Source organism: Vanellus vanellus (genome assembly GCF_965231255.1).
Source record: "Vanellus vanellus genome assembly, chromosome: Z".
NCBI classification, from domain to species: Eukaryota; Metazoa; Chordata; class Aves; order Charadriiformes; family Charadriidae; genus Vanellus; species Vanellus vanellus.
In genome coordinates, this window is record NC_138908.1 from 40,810,841 (window position 1) to 40,831,859 (window position 21,019).

Consider the following 21,019-nt stretch of genomic DNA (forward strand, 5'->3'; position numbering starts at 1 on the left):
CAATATTCCAGATGCGGTCTCACCAGGGCAGAGTAGAGGGGAAGGAGGACCTCTCTCGATCTGCTAACCACCCCCCTTCTAATACAGCCCAGGATGCCATTGGCCTTCTTGGCCACAAGGGCACAGTGCTGGCTCATGGTCATCCTGCTGTCCACCAGGACCCCCAGGTCCCTTTCCTCTACACTGCTCTCTAACAGGTAGCTCCCCATCCTATACGGGAACCTGGGGTTGTTTCTGCCCAGATGTAGGACCCTACACTTTCCCTTGTTGTATTTCATTAAGTTATTCCCTGCCCAAATCTCCAGCCTGTCCAAGTCTCTCTGGATGGCAGCACAGCCGTCTGGCGTGTCAGCCACTCCTCCTAGCTTAGTGTCATCAGCAAACTTGCTGATAGTACACTCAATTCCCTCATCTAAATCATTGATGAATATATTGAATAATATGGGCCCCAGTACCGACCCTTGAGGCACTCCACTGGTTACCGGCCCCCAACTGGACTCTGCCCCATTGACTACAACTCTCTGGCTTCTCTCCTTCAGCCAGTTCGCAGTCCACCTAATTATCCGATCGTCCAGTCCACAGTTCCTCAGTTTAGCCATGAGGATGCTGTGGGAGACCGTGTCAAATGCTTTACTGAAGTCAAGGTAGACCACATCTACCGCTCTGCCATCATCCATCCACCTCGTTATTTCCTCATAAAAGGCTATGAGGTTGGTCAAGCATGACTTCCCCTTTTTTCCAAGTCAGCCATGCTGACTGCCCTTAATAACCCTCTTATCCTTGATATGCCTTGAGAGGGCACCAAGGATAAGCTGTTCCATCAGTTTCCCAGGGATGGAGGTGAGGCTGACCGGTCTATAGTTACCCGGGTCCTCCTTCTTGCCCTTTTTGAAGACTGGAGTGACATTTGCTTTCCTCCAGTCCTCAGGCACCTCGCCTGTTTCCCAAGACTTGGTAAAGATGGTGGAGAGTGGTCCAGCAATGACTTCAGACAGCTCCTTCAGCAGCCGCGGGTGCATCCCATCTGGACCCATGGATTTATGGATGTCCAGGTTGCTTTACTGGTCTCTGACCCAGTCCTCATCAACTAAGGCAAACTCATCCATTGACTTGACTTCATCTTCATCTGGGGTCTCAGAGGAACAGGACTCCTCAGGACAGCCCCCGACAGAGTAGACAGAGACAAAGAAGGCATTCAGTAGTTCTGCCTTCTCTGTATCTTCTTTACCTGAACTTTAGTAAAGCCTTTGCTACCGTTTCCCACAGCACTGTCCTGGAGAAACTGACTGCTCACGACTTGCATGGGTATACTCTTTGCTGGGTGAAGAACTGGCTAGAAGGCTGGGCCCAAAGAGTTGTGGTGGATGGAGCTAATTTCGGTTGGTGGCTGGTCACAAGTGGTGTTCCCCAGGGCTCAGTACTGGTGCCCGTTTTGTTTAATATCTTTGTCAACGACCTGGACAAGGGGATCGAATGCACCCTCAGTGATTTTGCAGGTGACACCGTGTTGGGTGGGAGTGTTGATCTTCCTGATGGTAGAAAGGCTCTGCAGAGAGATCTGGACAGGCTGGATTGATGGTCTGTGGCCAATGGTATGAGGTTCAACAAGGCTACGTGCTGGGTCCCGCACAGTTGGGTCACAACCACCCCATGCAACACTATACATTTGGGGAAGAGTGGTTGGAAAGATGCCCAGGGGAAAAGGACCTGTGGGTATTGGTTGACAGCTGGCTGAAGAGGAGCCAGCAGTGTGCACAGGTGGCCAAGAAGGCCAACAGCATCGTGTTTTGTATTAGAAGTAGTATGGTAAGCAAGTACTAGGGAAGTGTACCTCTGTACTTGGCACTGGGTGAGGCCACACCTGGAGTATACTGTGTTCAATTTTGGGCCTTTCAGTACAGGAAGGACATTGAGGTGCTGGAGCATGTCCAGAGAAGGGCAACAAAGCTGGTGAGGGGTCTGGTGAACAAGTCTTATGAGGAGCAGCTGAGGGAACTGGGGTTGTTTAGCCTGGAGAAAAGGAGGCTGAGGGGAGGCCTTGTTGCTCTCTACTACTACCTGAAAGAAGGTCGTAGAGAGGTGGGGGTAGGTCTCTTCTCCCAAGTAACAAGTGATAGGATGAGAGGAAACAGCCTCAAGTTGCACTAGGGGGTGTTAGGATGGATATTGCAGAAAAGATTCTTCACTGAAAGGGTTGTCATGCATTGGAACAGGCTGCCCAGGCAAGTGGTGGAATGGCTATCCCTGGAGGTATTTAAAAGAAGGGTAGACATGCACTTGGGGACATGGTTTGGTGGTGGTTTTGGCAGTGTTAGGTTGATGATTGGACTCGATGATCTTAAAGGTCCCTTCCAATCTAGAGGATTCTATGATTCTAAAAGGAGAAAGTTAATGCAGGTTAAGGCAAAATATCTCAAAGTGTTTAAATAAAGTTCTAAATTCTGATTTAAAGAGCTAAAAATAAGTAAATAATTCTACACAGTCTTTAACTCCACCCATAATTTTAAATCTGTTACATTTCAATTAGTTAATAAATTTGTGGGCAAAGGAATTGTTACATACATGGAGCTTTAAGTATTTCTCTCAGCTCTTTCCACTTACCTTGCTCTGGAAAATAAACTTCAAGTTTTGTGGCTTATGAACACTTAGATAATTTCCCACAATTTTATTTTTAAATGACAGTTTTAAATCCCTATGTAACAATTCATTTTTCTTTTTTTCTAAAGGAGGTAATGTTAACTTGACTTATGACCCTGAACAGAATTAAACCGTGTGTGATATATTATTTATGAAACGTTATACATCTTGAAGCCCATACAACATAAGATTAGATTGCAGTTGTTTCTTTCCACATAATGTAGTCTTTATTGATTGTTGTGGGATCTAGATATATCTGTTCTCCTTGTTCTGTGTCTGTATGCTTTAAGAACTTTTCAAGGTGCCTCTTACGTTGTGTGAGTTTGTCTGAATTAGATGCAAACATGTGCTTACAAAGTGGGGCTTTTATCATTTGTTGTCACCCCATGCTCTACTAAAACCCACCAGATGCTAACTGTGTCTGAATACTTGCAAGTTTTACAACATATTTTCATAAAGCAACATTTTTTCTTATGAGATTGTTTGCGACCTACCCTTGGGCTTTTCCATCCAACTTTGCAGACAAGGTAGTAGCCTGCTCTGAGTAATTAAAGGTAAATTTAGGAAGACGACGGAGAACTGAATTGATATGATATCTTTCTTCATTTCAACATGTCTTTCTGATTGGTTAAAATACTGCGGGCGTTTTATATATAGCTATGTGTTTTGGGTTAAGCTTTATCTTCGCGAGCTGGTCTGTTTCCTGATTGAAACTGCCCGTGTATACCTCATACTCTCTTACTGTTTTGCCTACAGATTGGTTGGTTGCTTTAAGAGATGTGTAAAGTTATCATCTAACTGTACTTTATTGCTCCATATACAAACCTGTGTATCCAGGCCTCACAGAACAGAACATGAAGAGTCATTCAGGTTAGATGGGACCTCAGGAGAACCAGTCCATATAAAATGAAATGAGGCGTATAGAACAAATAAACAAAATTCTGAGTTTTTGACTTGAAGAGCTTTGTCTAAATGGATAAGAATTACTCTGTAAAATTTATTACGAAAGTTAGGGAGAGAAAAAATGGAGTGAATAAAGACATGACTTTTAATAGTTATAATTGGTTACCTATATCAAGTAATCTGTATCAATTTTTATAATAGTTGCTAAATATTATTAAGACAATTTTGGTGCAGCTATATCTTGAATTAGAATCATAGAATAGTTTGGATTGGAAAGCAGCTTTAAAGATCACCTGTTTTCCAACCCGTGACTCAGACAAGGACATCTTTCACTAGGTCAGGTTGCTCAAATGAATTCATTTTCACATGTACAAGTTTCGTGTTAACTTGCTTCTTTTAAGAATACATTTCAATCTTTTTCATTTTTTTTAAGGTGCTGGTGGCTGGTCTCCGCTTGTGTCCAATAAATACCAATGGCTTCAGATTGATCTTGGTGAAAGAACTGAGATTACTGCTGTTGCTACTCAAGGTGGTTACGGGAGCTCCGATTGGGTAACAAGCTACCTTTTGATGTTCAGTGATAGTGGACAAAACTGGAAGCAATATCGTCAAGAAGAAAGCATTTGGGTATGTTCTTTCAATAATGAGAATTAAGTTTCCACAGAAGACTTAAACTACTTGTGCTATATATTGTTGCAAATATAAGCAAAGGAGTGGAATATAAAGAACTGCACTGAAAGTGTTTGAATAATTAAATATACAAACTAATTTAGCTTTTGGCAAGATAAAAGGCTGTAAAAAGCAAACAAACATCTAAAATCTAGGCTTAGATTACTCCATTAAGTGTCAAGGAGGTTTTCTGAGGACTAAAAATGTACTGCAAAATCTCTTTTTTCTTGCTATGTTTGGTAAAATTGTTTTCCCAAAGTATTGATCCCAGTGTGTTGAAAAAATAATACTTGCTTTGGGTTTTTTGGAACATTTAATTGAATTGTAAAAATAAAAAGAAGCAACATAAAGAAATCAAAACCATAAACAAATCCTAGTTTATTTAAAAACAAATAAATACTAAGCAATATTCAATTTTTGGTCATCTAATTCAGAGTCTAGTTTCTGGTGTTCCAACCCGTTTATCTCCTATTAGCTTTGTAGCTAAAAGTAATAATAATAATAATTAATAAGCCTTGCTATGCTCATCACCTTCTATTCATGTGAATTTTATTGAGAGTAAAAAATATGCAATACTAGACAGACAATGTCTAAAATCCACATGGAAAACTGAATGATACAGCTCTAGACCAGAGTTACATCTTTCCTTGATCCCCAATGATTAGCAGCTTGGGCTAAAGGAAGAATATTTATACTTGTGGTCTATGTTTTTATCCTGTTAAGTTACTTCTATCATTCTGTCCATACCAAGAGCTGATTCATTTTTAAATTTTACTAAGTTTAAGGCTTCAGTTGCTTCTTGCTGCAGTTAAATATTATGTTAAAATGTATTTCATTTTATGCATTTTAATTTTGTTGACTTTTAATTCAAAATGTTCTTGTCACTCATACTGTCAAAATCCATCTATGGTATAATGAGATTATGCAGTGGCTTACTTGTTGCATAATTATCCTTCTTTTTGAATTTGCTACATACTTCTGCTTCAGATTGTGTTTTCATAACAAAGAGAAATAAATGAGTTTCTAATCCATATGGCTGTGGGGAGTGAGAAAAGAAAAACAATCTTCCAAATGTTAAATGAGCATAAGCTGCTACAATATTGTCTTTCCCCATCTTCCCACAGTCTGATAAAACAAATCTGAGAGGTAGAGCTGCTTGATCTCTTCAGTGAGGACTCTTTTGAAATCCCATATTGGTATTGCAAACAGTTATATAGATAGTTATTTCTTGAATATTGCCACCAGTAAAATATCAAACAAAAGTTCCAAAAAATTGTTAAATGCTGATGCAGACATTGGAGTAGGAGCTTGTTAGATCTGTAGAAAGGGAAAAGTAAGACTTCAATACCATTATCTCAAGCTTAATAAAAAAATGATTATTTTAATGATTGCAATGCAGATTGGAGGAATGGCTTGCAGGCAGTGATTCAAGGATGTAAACCATCAAATTCAGGGGTAGTCTATTGATCTTTTTTATGTATCTTTATTTAGGACTTCTGCTTCTAGGGGAATATATTTTCTCTTTTCTAAACTAATGCATTGATGTAGTCATGGAATGAAACTCTTAAATCTCTATTTATTTTATAGATTTTCTCTGACTGTTATCTGTTTATGTTAAGTCTTCTTAAATGAAGTGCCCAACTTCATTTCAGGCAAGAATATCCCACATTTTATGATACTTACTGTGTTATTTCTACCCTCTTTTTAATGAGTCATTGCCCTATTACAAGATTGCTTACCAGGGGTAACTTTTTTCCTTTTTCCTTTTTACATTACTACTGTGCATTAGAAAGACAGAAGATGCCCATTTTTGAGGGCCCTGTGTTGCTAAAAGTATTTCAGAATTTTTCACTGTATGTAAGGATTTTCACTTTATAAGCACTATTTCTAAACTTAAATAGAATATATACTTATATTCTGTACAATTTCACAGTTCCCTACTTTTTATTTTCCTTTTCAGAAGTTAGTTTTGAATTGTCTGTGTCACGTTATGGCTTATCTTAACTTGTGGTTCTGAAGTTCCTGTCATCAGTGGAGCTGATCACAGTTTTTTCATTCACTGTAAAATTTTTATAACAACTGAGATGCAAAGATGACTATCTAGGCATCTGCAAATTGTCTAGTTGTAAAAACTCTCTTTATAATCTGTAGAAAGGTTAGTCTTTTTTTAAGGGTGGTTCCTCTGACCTTAGATGTCTGCGTTAGATTGAAATGAATCATGTACAGCTATCTTACCCCTCCTCTATCTATAAATGTTTCATAGCCTATCATCGACGATGAATTTGAATGTAGATATTCTAAAGTTAGGTGAGATGAACCTCTCTCCCCTCTTGTGTCTGTTAAATATGATTTGTCTTCACTTCTCTGCATGTTGGGAATTGGTTTAAAAGGAGTCCTGGTGACCATAATCGTTACCCATGCAATATACCTTGATCTCAGTCTTCTCATTGACATTTTACTGATGAACGAAATGTATGCCTTACTTGCTATCTTATACCTGTAAGGAGTTTCTCTTTCATGTAGAGTTTATTTAATGTTTAAAATCCTTTAATTACTAAAGATACTTTTGAAAGACTAACTCCATTACAGTTACTAGGACTGTTCTCATTGTACGTTATTGTTAAGTATAGTTAGGTATAGGGTTTTTAGCAGGTTTTTTCGTAATTTGACAAAAAAATCTATTTGCACACTCATTTTGATTTCTTTGCTCACTGACATGGCTATCACTACCTTTTTTAAAGTTATCTCTAAGTATTTTCTGCACTGTTCTTGATATGTATGTTAAGATTTTTCAGGGAGCAATTCCTAGGATTAACATCTTTTTTAAAGTTGGTACAGTTCTGGTCAAGATGTAATTCTCAAATAAAATAGTTGTTTGTAATGGTAAAATACGTATTTTTGGACAGAAATCTTTCTCTTTGAGAAGGATCAGTTTCACCGTGGAAGGCGATTAATTAAAATCAATTTTACATTTTCTTTAATGTTACCATAAATGTAAGTTTGTTTGGACAAGGAAAGTTGCGAATCTTTATGGGTATGTTCTTAATCTATTTCTATTTTTTCTGTTCCTTGGGGTATAATTTCAGATGCAGTAAAACTCAATGTCCCAAGCACAACCATTTGCATAGTTCTTTTTTTTTAACCTCTAAAATGAGCAATGGTTGCTAATCTGTTTGTATATTAAGCTATCAGATTTTTACTCTGGAAAGGACAATTATTTTCACTTGTTTTCTTTCAAACTTCTGGATGCAAATGGTAAAACATCATTAAAAAATACGGTAAAGTTCAGTTTGGATTAAAGAAGAGTTAAAATAATTTTAATGTCTTTAAATATTACCTTTAATAGTGGTACTGCTATTACTTCTTCATACCAATTTGTATTCTAGACATCATCACATCACCTGTATTTTACTTATGAAGAATCTCATATTGTAATTGAGAGTTTATTTTATCTGTTTGGGGATCTGTCTATTAATCCTTTTAACTAGTGTAGTTTCTAGTTTTAACTAATGTCATGGTTTTGTACCACAAATGCTTTTATGCTGGTTACTCTCTCCTTAGCATTACTAATTAAATATTTATTTTAAAAGGACAGTAATAAGGTAACAGAGATTATATTCTGCATAATTTTCAAAAAGAAAAGCTAAAATGGGGAAGAAGGAGAGTGATTTATAGTTTGAATGACAAGTTTCCCATGGCTGATAGTTTCAGTGAAATCATGAGTGACACAGCTCATGGGGATGTGCATCACAATGCCATTCATTAGCAGGAGTTTTGAAGAAGGAAAGAAATACAATTTCTCTTCAATTAAAAGTTGACCATTTCTTCTCTGATACAGCTAGGGAAATAACCAAAAATTCAGCCTCCAATTTTGTTTTTTTTTGTTTGTTTGTTTGTTTGTTTGGTGGGTTTTTAGCAGGTTTCTTTTTTGTTTTGTTTTGTTTTGTTTTGTTTTGTTTTGTTTTCCCCTGAGAGAATAGTGATTCACTCATTCCATAACTATGATCCAATTTCCAGTTTTATTTCTCTTTTTCTAAAATTTACGTGCAAAGCAGAGGAATTAAAACTAATATTTATGCAACATTAACTAAGATTTGGGGAAATTCTGACTATGTTTTAAAAGGCAAATCTTTGCAATGTAGAAGTATGTTTATGTCTGTGTATGTTTGTATGTATATTTAAATTCTGAGGTCTATTTTCCATTTTTTTTACATTAGCTGAAGTTAAAGCTGGAAGAGTTTTTTTACCATAATTTTCTCAATCTTGTGAGTTTGCATAGAAGTAGTTGCACTATAACAGTTACTATTCTGATGGTATGCAATAAAATATTGTGAATGTTGAATAATTTGTTGTGCATGTATTGCTACTTGTATTCCCAACTTTGTCTGTTGGAGTGGAGTGTTAGAGTATATTCGAAACTTCCCATGACGTAAAATGACTCACCATTATGGAAACTTCCAGGTTAAGGAACACTGATTCACAAGTATTCTGTGATAATCAAATTATACTGTTCAAAAGTGTGGAGCTGCTTCACTGTTTTCTTGAGGCTGGTGGTTCTTCCTTAGTCTCAGGGGTTCATGATCTATGATCTCCCCCTTGGAGAAAAAGCAGAGTCACCATTCTTGATCATAATCTGCTTTACTGTAAAAGCAAGAGGTTGTATCCGTTTGTTACTTTGCTGGATTTCTGTTAATCACTTCTTTGAACTGAAACAATTTTCTATTGATTCCTTCTGCAGCCCAAGGCATAGATAATTTAAATGGATACTCCATCACTATGTTTTCCTTAGGTACAGATTTCAAATGTTGTGACTTCAGTATGTAGACTGGTGTGTCACTTTTTCTGTTGCTGCTCACAGAAAATAAAGAACCTCTTTACCTATGAATTAAACTAAGGCAGATGATGGTGACTTCAACACCGTGGGTTCTGATGTACCTATATTTGTCTTAGCTTGTTCATCATTCACTTGTCTTGCGTTTTCAGCCAAAAAACACCCAACAGAACTGTTTTATCTACTTGACTCAAATATGTAACTCAAGGACATATACAAGCTTAGCTACCACAGACTTCTGTCATTCTGGTACATCCTCAAAGAGAAAATCAGACTTTGTCAGATTGCATAATTTACATGTAAAAAACTCCAAACTGCACCGGTATGTTTAAAGTAGTTAAAAATATTTGCATCTTTAAAATTTTAAATTCTTCCTGGAAAAGGATAGTAGCATAAAAGGCAATCAAATTAAAAAAAAAATAATAAGGAAACTGAATGTGTAGCCCAAATTCTAAAACGTATCATTGGTATGCAAATGTCTTGTCCTCAAAATGTTTTGTTTGAGGAACGTTTGTTAAAATAACAATAGGAGCAGTCACAGTATTACTATAATCCAAAACATTAGATATACAAATCTAATACACAAACACAAGAGCCACTGATAAGAAGGATAGGAATCAAGAAGAGAGCAGTGAAAAACGGTGATTATCAAAATCTGTGCAGGCCACGAGTAAATTTTCTGGTGATATTCGATTATATTAAGGACTCTCAGGATCTGAAAGTGAGAGATGGTACATATAATGGCACATAAACCAATCAGCTGGTCATGCTAATTTAAGATGATAACATAAAGAGCTTCACCTTTAAAAGTTTCTGTGCTATTAAGGTAAATATCAAATATATTTCTTTTTATACAGTATGCAGAATGATATTACATAAGCTTTTGTAGTTTTTGGTGTTTATATTGTCTTCCTTATTTCACCATTAGCATAATTACAGTGAAACAGGTATAAATAGTTTGATATATATATCAAAAAGATACAGATCAGTTTTTCACAGAATCACAGAACAGTGGAGGTCGGAAGGGACCTTTAGAGATCATTGAGTCCAGCCCTCGTGCCAAAGCAGGTACACCTAGAACAGATTGCACAGGAATGCATCAAGGCAGGTTTTGAATTTCTCCAAAGAAGGAGGCTCCACAACGTCTCTGGGCAGCCTGTTCCAGTGCTCTTTCACCCTCAAAGTAAAGAACTTTTTCCTCATGTTGAGACGGAATTTCCTGTGTTCTAGTTTGTGCCTGTTGCCCTGTATCCTGTTCCTGGACACCACTGAAAAGAGTCTGGCCCCATCCACTAGACACCCACCCTTTACATATTTATAAGCATTGATGAGATCCCCCTCTCAGTCTTCTCTTCTCCCGGCAAAAGAGATCCAGGTATCTCAGCCTTTCCTCATAAGAGAGGTTCTCCATTCCCTTGGTCATCTTTGTAGCCCTCCAGTGGACTCTGTCCAGTAGTTCCCTGCCCTTCTTGAACTGGGGAGCCCAGAACTGGGCACAATACTCCAGATGTGGCATCAACAGGGCAGACTAAAGGGGGAGGATGACCTCCCTTGACCTGCTGGCCACACTCTTTATAATGCACCCCAGAGCCCTTTATATGGTATATACAGTGGTATGTATCTATATTGTGTTTTCTTTCTCTTTTAATAAGGTTTTTCTGTCACTGAATATAGTTATGGCAAGGAGATAATTTTATATTCTGTTCAGCAGAAGTGACTTATTTCACATTGTAATGTAACATAAGGGTTTTGGTTTTTTGTTTGTTTTGTTTTTGTTTTTTTTTTTTTTTTTTTTCTGTGTGTGCTTTGGGTTTTTTTTTTCTGTGCGTGCTTTGGGGGTTGCATGTTTCTCAGTAAGAGAGGAGCACTGGAAGTGGGTATTAATATCTGCCATTGAACCTATCCAAGATGGGTTCAAACAAGGATCTAAAATCTCATCTGAGATAAGAAAGATAAGGTTCAGTGCAAAAGAGCTGGATATTGAAGCATTTATTGAATTCAGACATCTGAAGTGTTTGCTTAGTCTGTTATTTCACTTGATGTGAGGAGGAGAACACAGACAGGTGAATAATTCATAATTAATAATTTATTCAATGAATGTTTGCATTTTCTGCCTGAGAATTGTCTGTTAGGGTGTGATTTACATAAATGAATTTGCACTTTTCAAATTATTTGTAGAATGGTGCTTTTAAAAATAGTTTGTGTTCTTTATTCAGCTTGCTACAGTATTCAGGAACATATCCTGAGCTATTTTCAATATGTACACAGATCACAATTATATGCTTAAATTCCCCAACTAAGTAATCATAAGTGTTAAGATCAGGGCTTCCTGAGCAAAAGTTCAGAATAATGAATTTGAAATTAATTTTCCAGAAGAATTCTGTACTAATTTCATGACACTGTAGTGAATATATTTACAGTACCCCATGAACCAGAAAATTGTGGATAGGGAAAACAAATGAGATATGAAAATGGTTAAAATAATTCAATTTTAAAAAGATTATGAGTGATCAGTTTTAATGTCTGCACAGTTCTAGGAGAAATTCCAGAGCAGTGGAACAGGCTGCCCAGGGGGGTTGTGGAGTCCCCTTCTCTGGAGATTTTCAAGACCCGCCTGGATGCAGTCCTGAGTAATGTGCTCTGGGCAATGCTGCTTTGGCAGGGGAGTTGGACTAGATGATCTCTAGAGGTCCCTTCCGACTCTGAAAATTCCATGATTCTGTGAAATTAAATGCAAGCATCTTGGTACTGTTAATCTTCTGGATATTTCTAGTAACATCTGATATATTACTCTTCCTCTTTGGTTCCACAGATTTGGTTCCAAAGCATTATCTTTTGTAATTGTCAGAAATGGTGTATTAAAGAACATTGTTGAAGTTCTTTGGTTACCTGCTAAAATGTTATAAATTGACACAAAATTGACACAAAACCTCTTTTTCTTCCTTGCAACTGAAACTATGTTTTGGCGCATGTGTACATGCGTACACTCGCACACGCAAACACAGACATATATTCCATCATCGAAAAGTGACTGATACTGATACAGATTCTGTTCAAGAGAATTTATGTGAAAATAAACCTTATACATGTCTATAATTGAGGGAAATACAAGTAGACTGTGTCTGCTAATATTACTCAAACAATGTTTTGCCAACTGTTTGCACAGGGAAGAAGCTTACAAGTGTGTAGTTGGAACCCAATAACAGAAACAGTTGAGCAGAGAAAAATGCTGGACATGTAGGAATACGCAGAAGAAACCAAAGGAGGAGAATACACTAAATTAGGGTAAAAGGAGTTTGAAGGGAAAAATGAAAAACACAGTATGAAGAAAATCAGAGATACAAGGGGGAGTCCTGTCTGACTAATCTGATAGCCTTCTATGATGGGGTGACTGGATGGGTGCATGAGGGGAGGGCAGTGGATGTTGTCTACCTTGACTTCGGCAAGGCTTTCGACACTGTCTCCCACATCATCCTCATAGGCAAGCTTAGGAAGTGTGGGGGCAAGCTTAGGGAGTGTGGGTTAGATGAATGCACAGTGGGGTGGATTGAGAACTGGCTGACAGAGCTCAGAGGGTTGTGGTTAGTGTCACAGAGTCTAGTTGGAAGTCTGGAAAAAGTGGTGTTCCTCAGGGGTCAGTACTGGGTCCAATCCTGTTCAATATATTTATCAATGACATGGATGAGGGGATAGAGTGTACCATCAGCAAGTTTGCTGATGACACAAAACTAGGAGGAGTGGCTGACACGCCAGAAGGCTGTGCTTCCATACAGCGTGACCTGGACAGGCTGGAGAGTTGGGCAAAGAGGAACCTAATGAAATTCAATAAGGACAAGCGTAGAGTCCTGCACCTGGGGAGGAATAACCCCATGCGTCAGTACAGGTTGGGGGCTGATCTCCTTGAGAGCAGCTCTGTGTAAAGGGACCTGGGAGTCCTGGTGGACAACAGGATGACCATGAGCCAGCAATGTGCCCTGGTGGCCAAGAAGGCCAATGGTATCCTGGAGTGCATCAAGAAGAGTGTGGCCAGCAGGTCGAGGGAGATCTTCCTCCCCCTCTACTATGCCCTGGTGAGGCCACATCTGGAGTACTGTGTCCATTTGTGGGCTCCCCAGTTCAAGAAAGACAGGGATCTGCTGGAGAGTATCCAGCAAAGGGCTACAAAGATGATTAGGGGATTAGTACATCTCTGTTATGAGGAAAGACTGAGGGACTTGGGTCTTTTTAGTTTAGAGAAAAGAAGACTGAGGCGGGATCTTATAAATGCTTACAAATACTTAAAGGGAGAGTGCCAGAGGGATGGGAACAGTCTTTTTTCAGTGGTGCCCAGTGATAGTACAAGAGGTAATTGGCACAAACTTGAACATAGCAAGTTCCATCTGAACATGAGGAGGAACTTCTTTACTTTGAGGGTGGCAGAGCAGTGGAACAGGCTGCCCAGAGAGGTTGTGGAGTCTCCCACTCTGGAGACATTCAAAACCCACCTGGACACCGTCCTGTGCAACCTGCTGTAGGTGACCCTGCTCTGTCAGGGGGGTTGGACTAGATGATCTCCAGAGGTCCTTTCCAACCCTGACCATTCTGTGATTCTGTGAAGCTCAGAAGGAATAATAAATGCATGGGTCTATTGTGCAGAAGCTTTTGTGAAACTGATTGCCTGCATAGGCTACCGTTTATGATGAGGACATTATGATATTTATCTAAAACATTAAAATTTCTGAACTTAACTTTCAAGCTTTTGAATTTCTTTATCCACTCCTCTTTAAATTGCACTCTGACCACACTGCTATTTTTAGACACTTAAATGACAATCTAATAAAGCTAATTTAGCAGTCACAATGATTAATGCCCTGTGTAAAATAACTTACACTACATGAAGAGATGAATGCATGTGCCAAGGTTAACCTGTCCCAGAATACTTAATATAAGCTAAAAGGAAGGAAAAAAAAGTTTGAAACACCAGCAAATAATGCATTGTTCTAAATATAATATAGATAAATGTGGGTAAACATTATTAATCCTGTAACAGGTAAAATATGTGTTGTGACTGCATATATTACGACAGTCCATACTGAGGGGAGGGGGGTAGAGGGGGACAGGGGAAGCGGAAGTAAGTTCCATGCACAAAATTAAAGAAACCCTCTTTAACGAAGGACAGCAAGATGCCTTGAAAACACGCAAGTCCAGAAACACGTAGAAGTAAATGTTCTACTGTAATTAGTCATTCAAAGGTTAGTTTTAATGTATGTGTTAGTTCTGTGGTCATTAAATTGCCTAGATGAACAGGAGCTTTGTGAACCAAAATTTAATGCGTTAGGGTGATACTTTTTTATTTTAAAGACTGCTCTCCACATAAACTATAAATTTAGCACTGGAGTTGGATTCTGGGACTGGTCTTGATGAGAATTCTTTTTATGATAATTACCTGTCACATCATGGTCATCTTAAGAGGAAGCAGTAGAAAAGAACTTCAACTTACTGTATTTCGGTAGTCTAAGAGAATCAGCAAGCAGCCAATTTGTTGCTTCTGCTTTTCTCTGCACATTGTGTTCTTGAGTTTGTGGTATAAAAGCCTGAGCATGACTTTGTGTTTCTAATATGCACAAATCCTGAAAAACGCAGTGCTGTTATCTTCTGTTGATTTTATAAATATCAATAGTAGTTTTTCATGAAGGTAATTATTGTCTTCAGACCTCTGATTATCTCTAATCTAAATATGGTAACACATCATTTTTCCATGAAAATAATTCACTGTGACAGATGCTGAATTATTATACATTGTTTCTACTTATTGGTTGTCTTAAAGTCAATAACATTGAAATATCTCCTTTGTGGAAAATACTGTAGGAAGTATTACAACTAAAAAAAAAAAAAAGGTTTTACTTCTTTGCCTCTCAGGTGTTGGCTGTTCTAGAGTGATATGATATTGATCATATCATTCTCATACCAATATGAGAAGTTTGTGCTTGAACACATATTCCTGTCTGAAAATGACTTATGATGGATGGGAAAAATTGTGCTGTGGATAAGAAAATATTGTCCCTATTTTCTGCAACAGACAGATTGTGAACATTGAAGATGACTTGAGGAAATCAAGTTGTCTTTGACGAAAACATTTCATCTTCATAAACAGAATGCGATGTTGTCCTGGTTTCAGCTGGGACAGAATTAATTTTATTTCTAGTGGTTGCTGTGTTTCAGATTTGGTATGAAAGGCATGTCAATAACGCATATTGTTTAAGTGATTGCCAGGTGATGTTTATATTTTGTCAAGGATTTCTTTCAGCTTCCCGTGGAAGCTGAGAAGGAGCCTAGACAGAATGACGGAATGGCCAATGGAATATTTCATGCCATAGACTTCTTGCTCAGTATATAAATGGGGTTAGCTGGGGCGTGGGTACTCATGATCTCTGGTCCAGAAAGTCCCAAATCACTGGGTGGTGAGAATGATTTGTGTCATGATGATGATGATGTTGATGGCGATGAAGATCGTTCTTGTTGTTACTTTCCTTTTCTGTAATTGTTCTATTAAACTGTCTTTATCTCAACCCAGGAGACTTTGTTTTCTGTGCCTTTCCCCTCCTTTATTCCCTCTTCTCCCTTCCTTTCTGAAGGAAGAGGGAGAACAGCTTTAGCAGCTGCATGGTCCTAGCTGCCAGCTGGGGTTAAGCCACAACATAGGTGTTTAGTTTGCTCAAGGCCTGTTGACTTAGTGAGTAGTAACAGACCCCACATTCAGCTTCTTCTCAGCCACTCTCTTAGATGCAGCAAAAATACTTACAGAAATGGACTTAAGACCTCATTTGGAAGCATGTCTGTATTATACATGGATTTGTTTTATGCATAGTATAATCCCTGGAGTTTAAAGTAAACTGAAGAGAAAACCCTGAGTTTTTATAAAAAACTTTGGTCATTGAACTTCTAAGAAAACCTGAAGTTTAAGTATATACAGACTTAGTCTTGTTATTGTGATGGTCATGCCATTGTGATAATATATTATTTTTACACCATAGTCATATTTTTGTCATCTACACCTTTTCCTTTTAGACACTTAAAATTCCTTTAGAGAACTTTTTAAACATTGAAAATATAGATTCTTAAAAGTAGAAATAGGAATTAGTAGATCTAAGTGTTGCTGACTTGCTTGAACCTGGGACATCCAAAGTACACTTAGATGCCCGAATTCCTATTTCAACTTTTAGGAATCTGATTTTAAGCTGTAGTATTTCAGCAGTTTCAATCCAATCTTCGTCTGTTTCTGCTCTTTCTCTGGATCTGTGTTTCTGTAAAACAGATACCATGTTTGAGAATTTTCTTCTCTTACATGATTGGATGATAGTTTTCAGTTTGAATAGGAATTGTTGTGCATCAGTAGTGTTTCATAATTTTGTTTTTTGTTGTTTGTTTGGGGTTCTTTTCCCCTTTGCTGTTGTAATTGTATGTTTGCTTTTTGTCCCAGTTCATGTACCAGGCTATTGCAGAAGTAAAATCTGCCATTATACTTCTGTAGCCATGCTGTTCCACAACAGAAGTCCCTATTATTTCGTATGCTGAATGATCTAAGATGGAACAGGCAATTACCACCCTGCTGTATGATCCTGCATGAGCTGTTCAGTTTGCAGTAGCACACTGCACTCTGAACCCATGCCAAAGCATTCACTGGAAACCTGGATAACCTCTACCTTGTCATTTGCTTATGTAGTTAAGGTTGTAGATAATGGCTAGGCATTAACTTCTAAACACTGTTAGAATATGGTGACTTTTGGAGAAAAACATAAAATCTGTTCTACGTTTCTTAATGGGCAAATATAGCTAAAATGTAGGGTGAATTTCTATGTCTAAGACAGAGTTTATAATGGTTAATTATACAAGAAGAACAGTTTTGAGGCTATGTTATAAAATTTCTGCTGATTTTTTAAGTAAAATGATGATATACCTCTTAGTATGAGTGTCTTATTTTAATAATATCACCTTCAGTTGATATTGAACTGACCTGTATCTTGATAAAATCTCTACTGTGCATATTTCTTAGTTGACTAAGATTCCATGTGATAACCATATCTTCATAGTTTGGGGGTATTGTGCCTTTGTAATGCCATAGAATTTGCTAAAATTTTACGAGGTTCTGCATAATATATTTTAGATTTATTTTTGGAAAAATGAATGATGTACAAACAAACAAGATTAATAATCTATATATCAATACTGCGTAGTTTCTTGTTGCCATATTTTAGGACCTTTCCTAAATGGAAATGAATGTCATTTTTCTGCTGGACATGTATTTAATTCTTAGCAGCATGCATTTACATGCTGAATAAAGAATTAAATTTTCTCTGGCATGCTGATGTTTAACCCATTTAAATCTACATTTTCTATTGCCAGACAGTGACATTTGCTACCACTTGTTTTAAAGGTTATAGGTAAGTAGGTTTAAAATTAACTTTATTGCATACTCCATCCCTCGTATAAAACTTTCTAGATTTAAACTGTGAAAAGAATATTTCAGTGTGTTTTAAGTAAGTGATTCAGCAATTATAGCAGCACTACTCATATCTTCTAAAGATTTCTATGAGATCAGTTCCACACTGAAAATTCAGTGAACACCTTTTTCTTTCCCACTTTTTAACTTGCTTAATTATTTGAAGGTTACTAGCCCTAATTAAAATATCACTGACAAGAACTTCCTTAATGTGCCTCAAGGTGCCCTTTCCCCTATTTCTCTCCATAGTTAGCAATGCAGAAATCAGCTGGAACTGCATGGTTTTTTTGATCTCCGGTCAAAGTATCCGAAAAGTTCCATGAAACATTTTAACTTACAGCATTTAACTTATTATAACAATATGTATCTCCTTTATCAAATTATTTATTTCCCGTATCTGTTAATTTACCTGCAACTTTTTCAGCAGATTTTCTTGTGTGAAGGTCACAATTATTTTACTTAAGACCCATGGACATATTGAAACTCTATTTAACATCTATGACTCATTTCAGCTATTAAAAAAAAGGAAATGAAAACATAGATTTTTGTGTAAACTTCAGTAACTCCCAGAATTTTCAATAAAAAACAGCTAAGTTTTAATTTTACCTGTTAGGTAAAATTTTATTTTGTTTAGTGCACAGGTCATGGATGTTACATATTTGTCTGCCTTACTATTGCATTCACCGTTCTCATGGCTTAGGCTGTGGAAGACATCAGAGAATTCCTTATGGGGCTACATGACATTTGCAAGAATCATCTTTTTTAACTAGCTGTCTGTGCAGACTTTTTCTCCTATCCCAGCATGTATTATTATTTATTAGAGTTACTGAAAGGAAAATATTAGGAAAAATGATAGTAGCTGTCCTGGTTTGAGTGACGTAGGACTAATTTCTCGTCTAATGCTTGGGAAAACTGTGCTTTTAGAAGACCCTGGTTTCTGAATTTGTGAAAATACTTTCTAGCCAGCTATGATATGTGGGTTTCAAGGTTTTTGAGTTAGCCAGGTGCAAGGGATGAGGAGGAACAAGACCCAGGCACTTGACGCAAGCTGGCCAACAGGGTTATTTCATACCATGCATGCCCCATTCAATATAAATTAGAAAGTTTGCTGTGAAGTTCTCTCTTCCTCAGCGGCTGCCATCCTGAGAACTACTTGCTCCCAGTGTCCAACCCTGGTGGCCTTCTCTTCCTCCCAAAGTTGTAGTGCTCACAGTGTCCAACATTTGCTGTCCACTGCTGGGAGTGCGCAGCTTCTGACTGAGATAATTGGCTGAGTATAGTCCTTGTATATTTTGTATTGGTATTGGGATCAATATTGATTCTTTGGTGTTATTAATGTTAATTATCTAGTCCTCTTCTATTAAATCTGTTTATATTTCAACCCTCAGGTTTCCTTGTTTTTTCCTGATTCCCCTTCCCAGGTGGGAAGAGATCATCGGGTGGTAGAATAATTGTCTAAATGACAGTAAATTGTTGTGGATTTCTCAAACCGTAACAGCAACTTAACTGCATAATATCCTGCATCTGAATCAGATATTTGTAGATCTTTGTGCTAAGTTCTTAGTTAAGGGACTGAATGTCCTTTGTAGAACAGTAAAAGTGAGATTCTAGTGTCCAGTCATAGATATGAAGTGGAGTCAGAGTGGGTTTTCTTCTTCACATTTGTGAACTCTTTTTTTACCTTTGTTACAGAATGATACACTTCTAGAAACACATCTCTTTAAGCCTTGTATGACAAATGAATCTTGTATGAACTACCCAATTTTTTGGTCAGGAATTTCTAATAAATTACATTAAAAATAAACATTTTGATAAATTCATTGCAACCTTCCCTTTCCTCAGTTTTCCGTTTCTTCCTAAGGAATCACAATAGTGATATAGAGAAAAGTGAAATATGAAAAAATTGTTGAGTTGAGCTGTGTTCAACTGGGAGAGGTATGTAACTCTTAATGAAGAGATCTGTTTTCTGTTCATGGATTATGTGCTAAGGTTGAACATGTCACTTCTAGGTGCCAATATAATTAAATATTGTGCAAATGTGCAATGTTAAGCAATGCATTCTTTAACTACTTGCAGCTGTGAGATGGGAGCAGCACTGCAAAAAGTAATATGCAAATACGGACAATACCAAAGAGGGAAAGATTTAAATCTATTTTAAGGAAGATATTTTATTAGATCATGTCTGGGATAGAGGGAGGTGAATTAAGAAATAAAACTAAAAGAGAAAGGAAAAAGAATTACTGCTACTGGAGAGGATAGACTCCACTTTTGTGGATTATACAGAATAATTAATTCTTTGTCCTCTTGCTCATTGTCTGATTTTTCAGATAAGACCATAACTGAAGTCCTGAAAGCTCCCTCTGTGGATATAAAAGAAAAAGATAATGCTGTTTCAGTTCTTTGTTCCATCACTGTCTTCCAGTGTAGCATACAACACATTGATTGTCTTACATCTTCAATTTGGACATTGATATCTTTCAGTGATATTGGCTATATATAATATTTTAAGTGAAAGATGCTATTTTGAACTAAAATGTAATAAAAAAAATAATTCCTTTTTAGAACTATTGGTATAAAAATAAGTAAATTTTCCTGGACTTATATTACTGAGGTAAAAGTTAAAGAAAAATTGTGATGCTGTTATGGAACCTTGCTTGCTAAATTGCAGAAAGCTAATATGTACGTTTGCAATAGGGTACATGAATTCTACGATTCTTTTTTTTTTTTTTAAAGGTGTATTACACATAAAGTCTTTTCCATAGAGTTTTATATTATTTGCTTAAATATGGGAAATATTAATAATACTTTGGCAGTGGGAAATGTGTTGAAGACATTTTCAGAGGTTTACCAATGTCACCAGAAAAATCTGACGTATACACATCATATGAATCATCTTTTGTAATTTGTTATTAACTGATTTCCAAAATATACTCATGTAACTGAATCACATGACAAAGGTAGCATCTAGCAAAATGAAATAAATAAAATAATGTAAATGTAAAAAGTGTAAATAATTTTCTAATTCTATGGACTTAACTTTTTGGGGTTTTGTTTTTGGTTGTTTTTTTTTTTTTAATAGCTGAATTATGCAAAGCATGCTGAGAAGAGATCAATGATGTTGAATACAATAGTCAAAGTTAAGCAGCCTACTGCAATGCTGTTATTTTGTGTTTTTTTTTCTTATCACTCCACTTCTCACCTCTTAAGAAAATCAAATTGATTTATACATATTGTTTTATTTGAGATTATAAACTTTGTCCATATCAGATTATTCTTTGAAATGTAGATCTATGCTCACTATGTTAAAAACTCAGTGTTCCAATTCTTGCTGAACTTTCTATTCAGTTATGGAAACATATTCATATCAATATTTTATTAGATGTGTATCATCAGTATTATGCTTACTGTGTTAGGCTTATTATGCATTTCAAGAATTTCTGTTTCACAAAATGCATCAATTCTTTAAGATTATTCAAATAAATAAAGAATAATTAATAGAA

The 21,019-nt window shown here is 36.9% G+C and overlaps 1 protein-coding gene across 2 annotated transcripts in view; it reads left to right on the plus strand.

Annotated features, from left to right (window-relative positions):
* The window catches only part of CNTNAP4 (contactin associated protein family member 4), a gene marked incomplete at both ends in the record, with an annotated part of 255,494 nt that overhangs the window by 76,960 nt on the left and 157,515 nt on the right, over nucleotides 1–21,019 (plus strand). For both annotated transcript variants that reach the window (XM_082498062.1, XM_082498061.1), the window contains one exon: nucleotides 3,974–4,167. In XM_082498062.1, coding sequence (XP_082354188.1) covers nucleotides 3,974–4,167 — 194 coding nt within the window. The remainder of the gene's footprint in view (nucleotides 1–3,973; nucleotides 4,168–21,019) is intronic.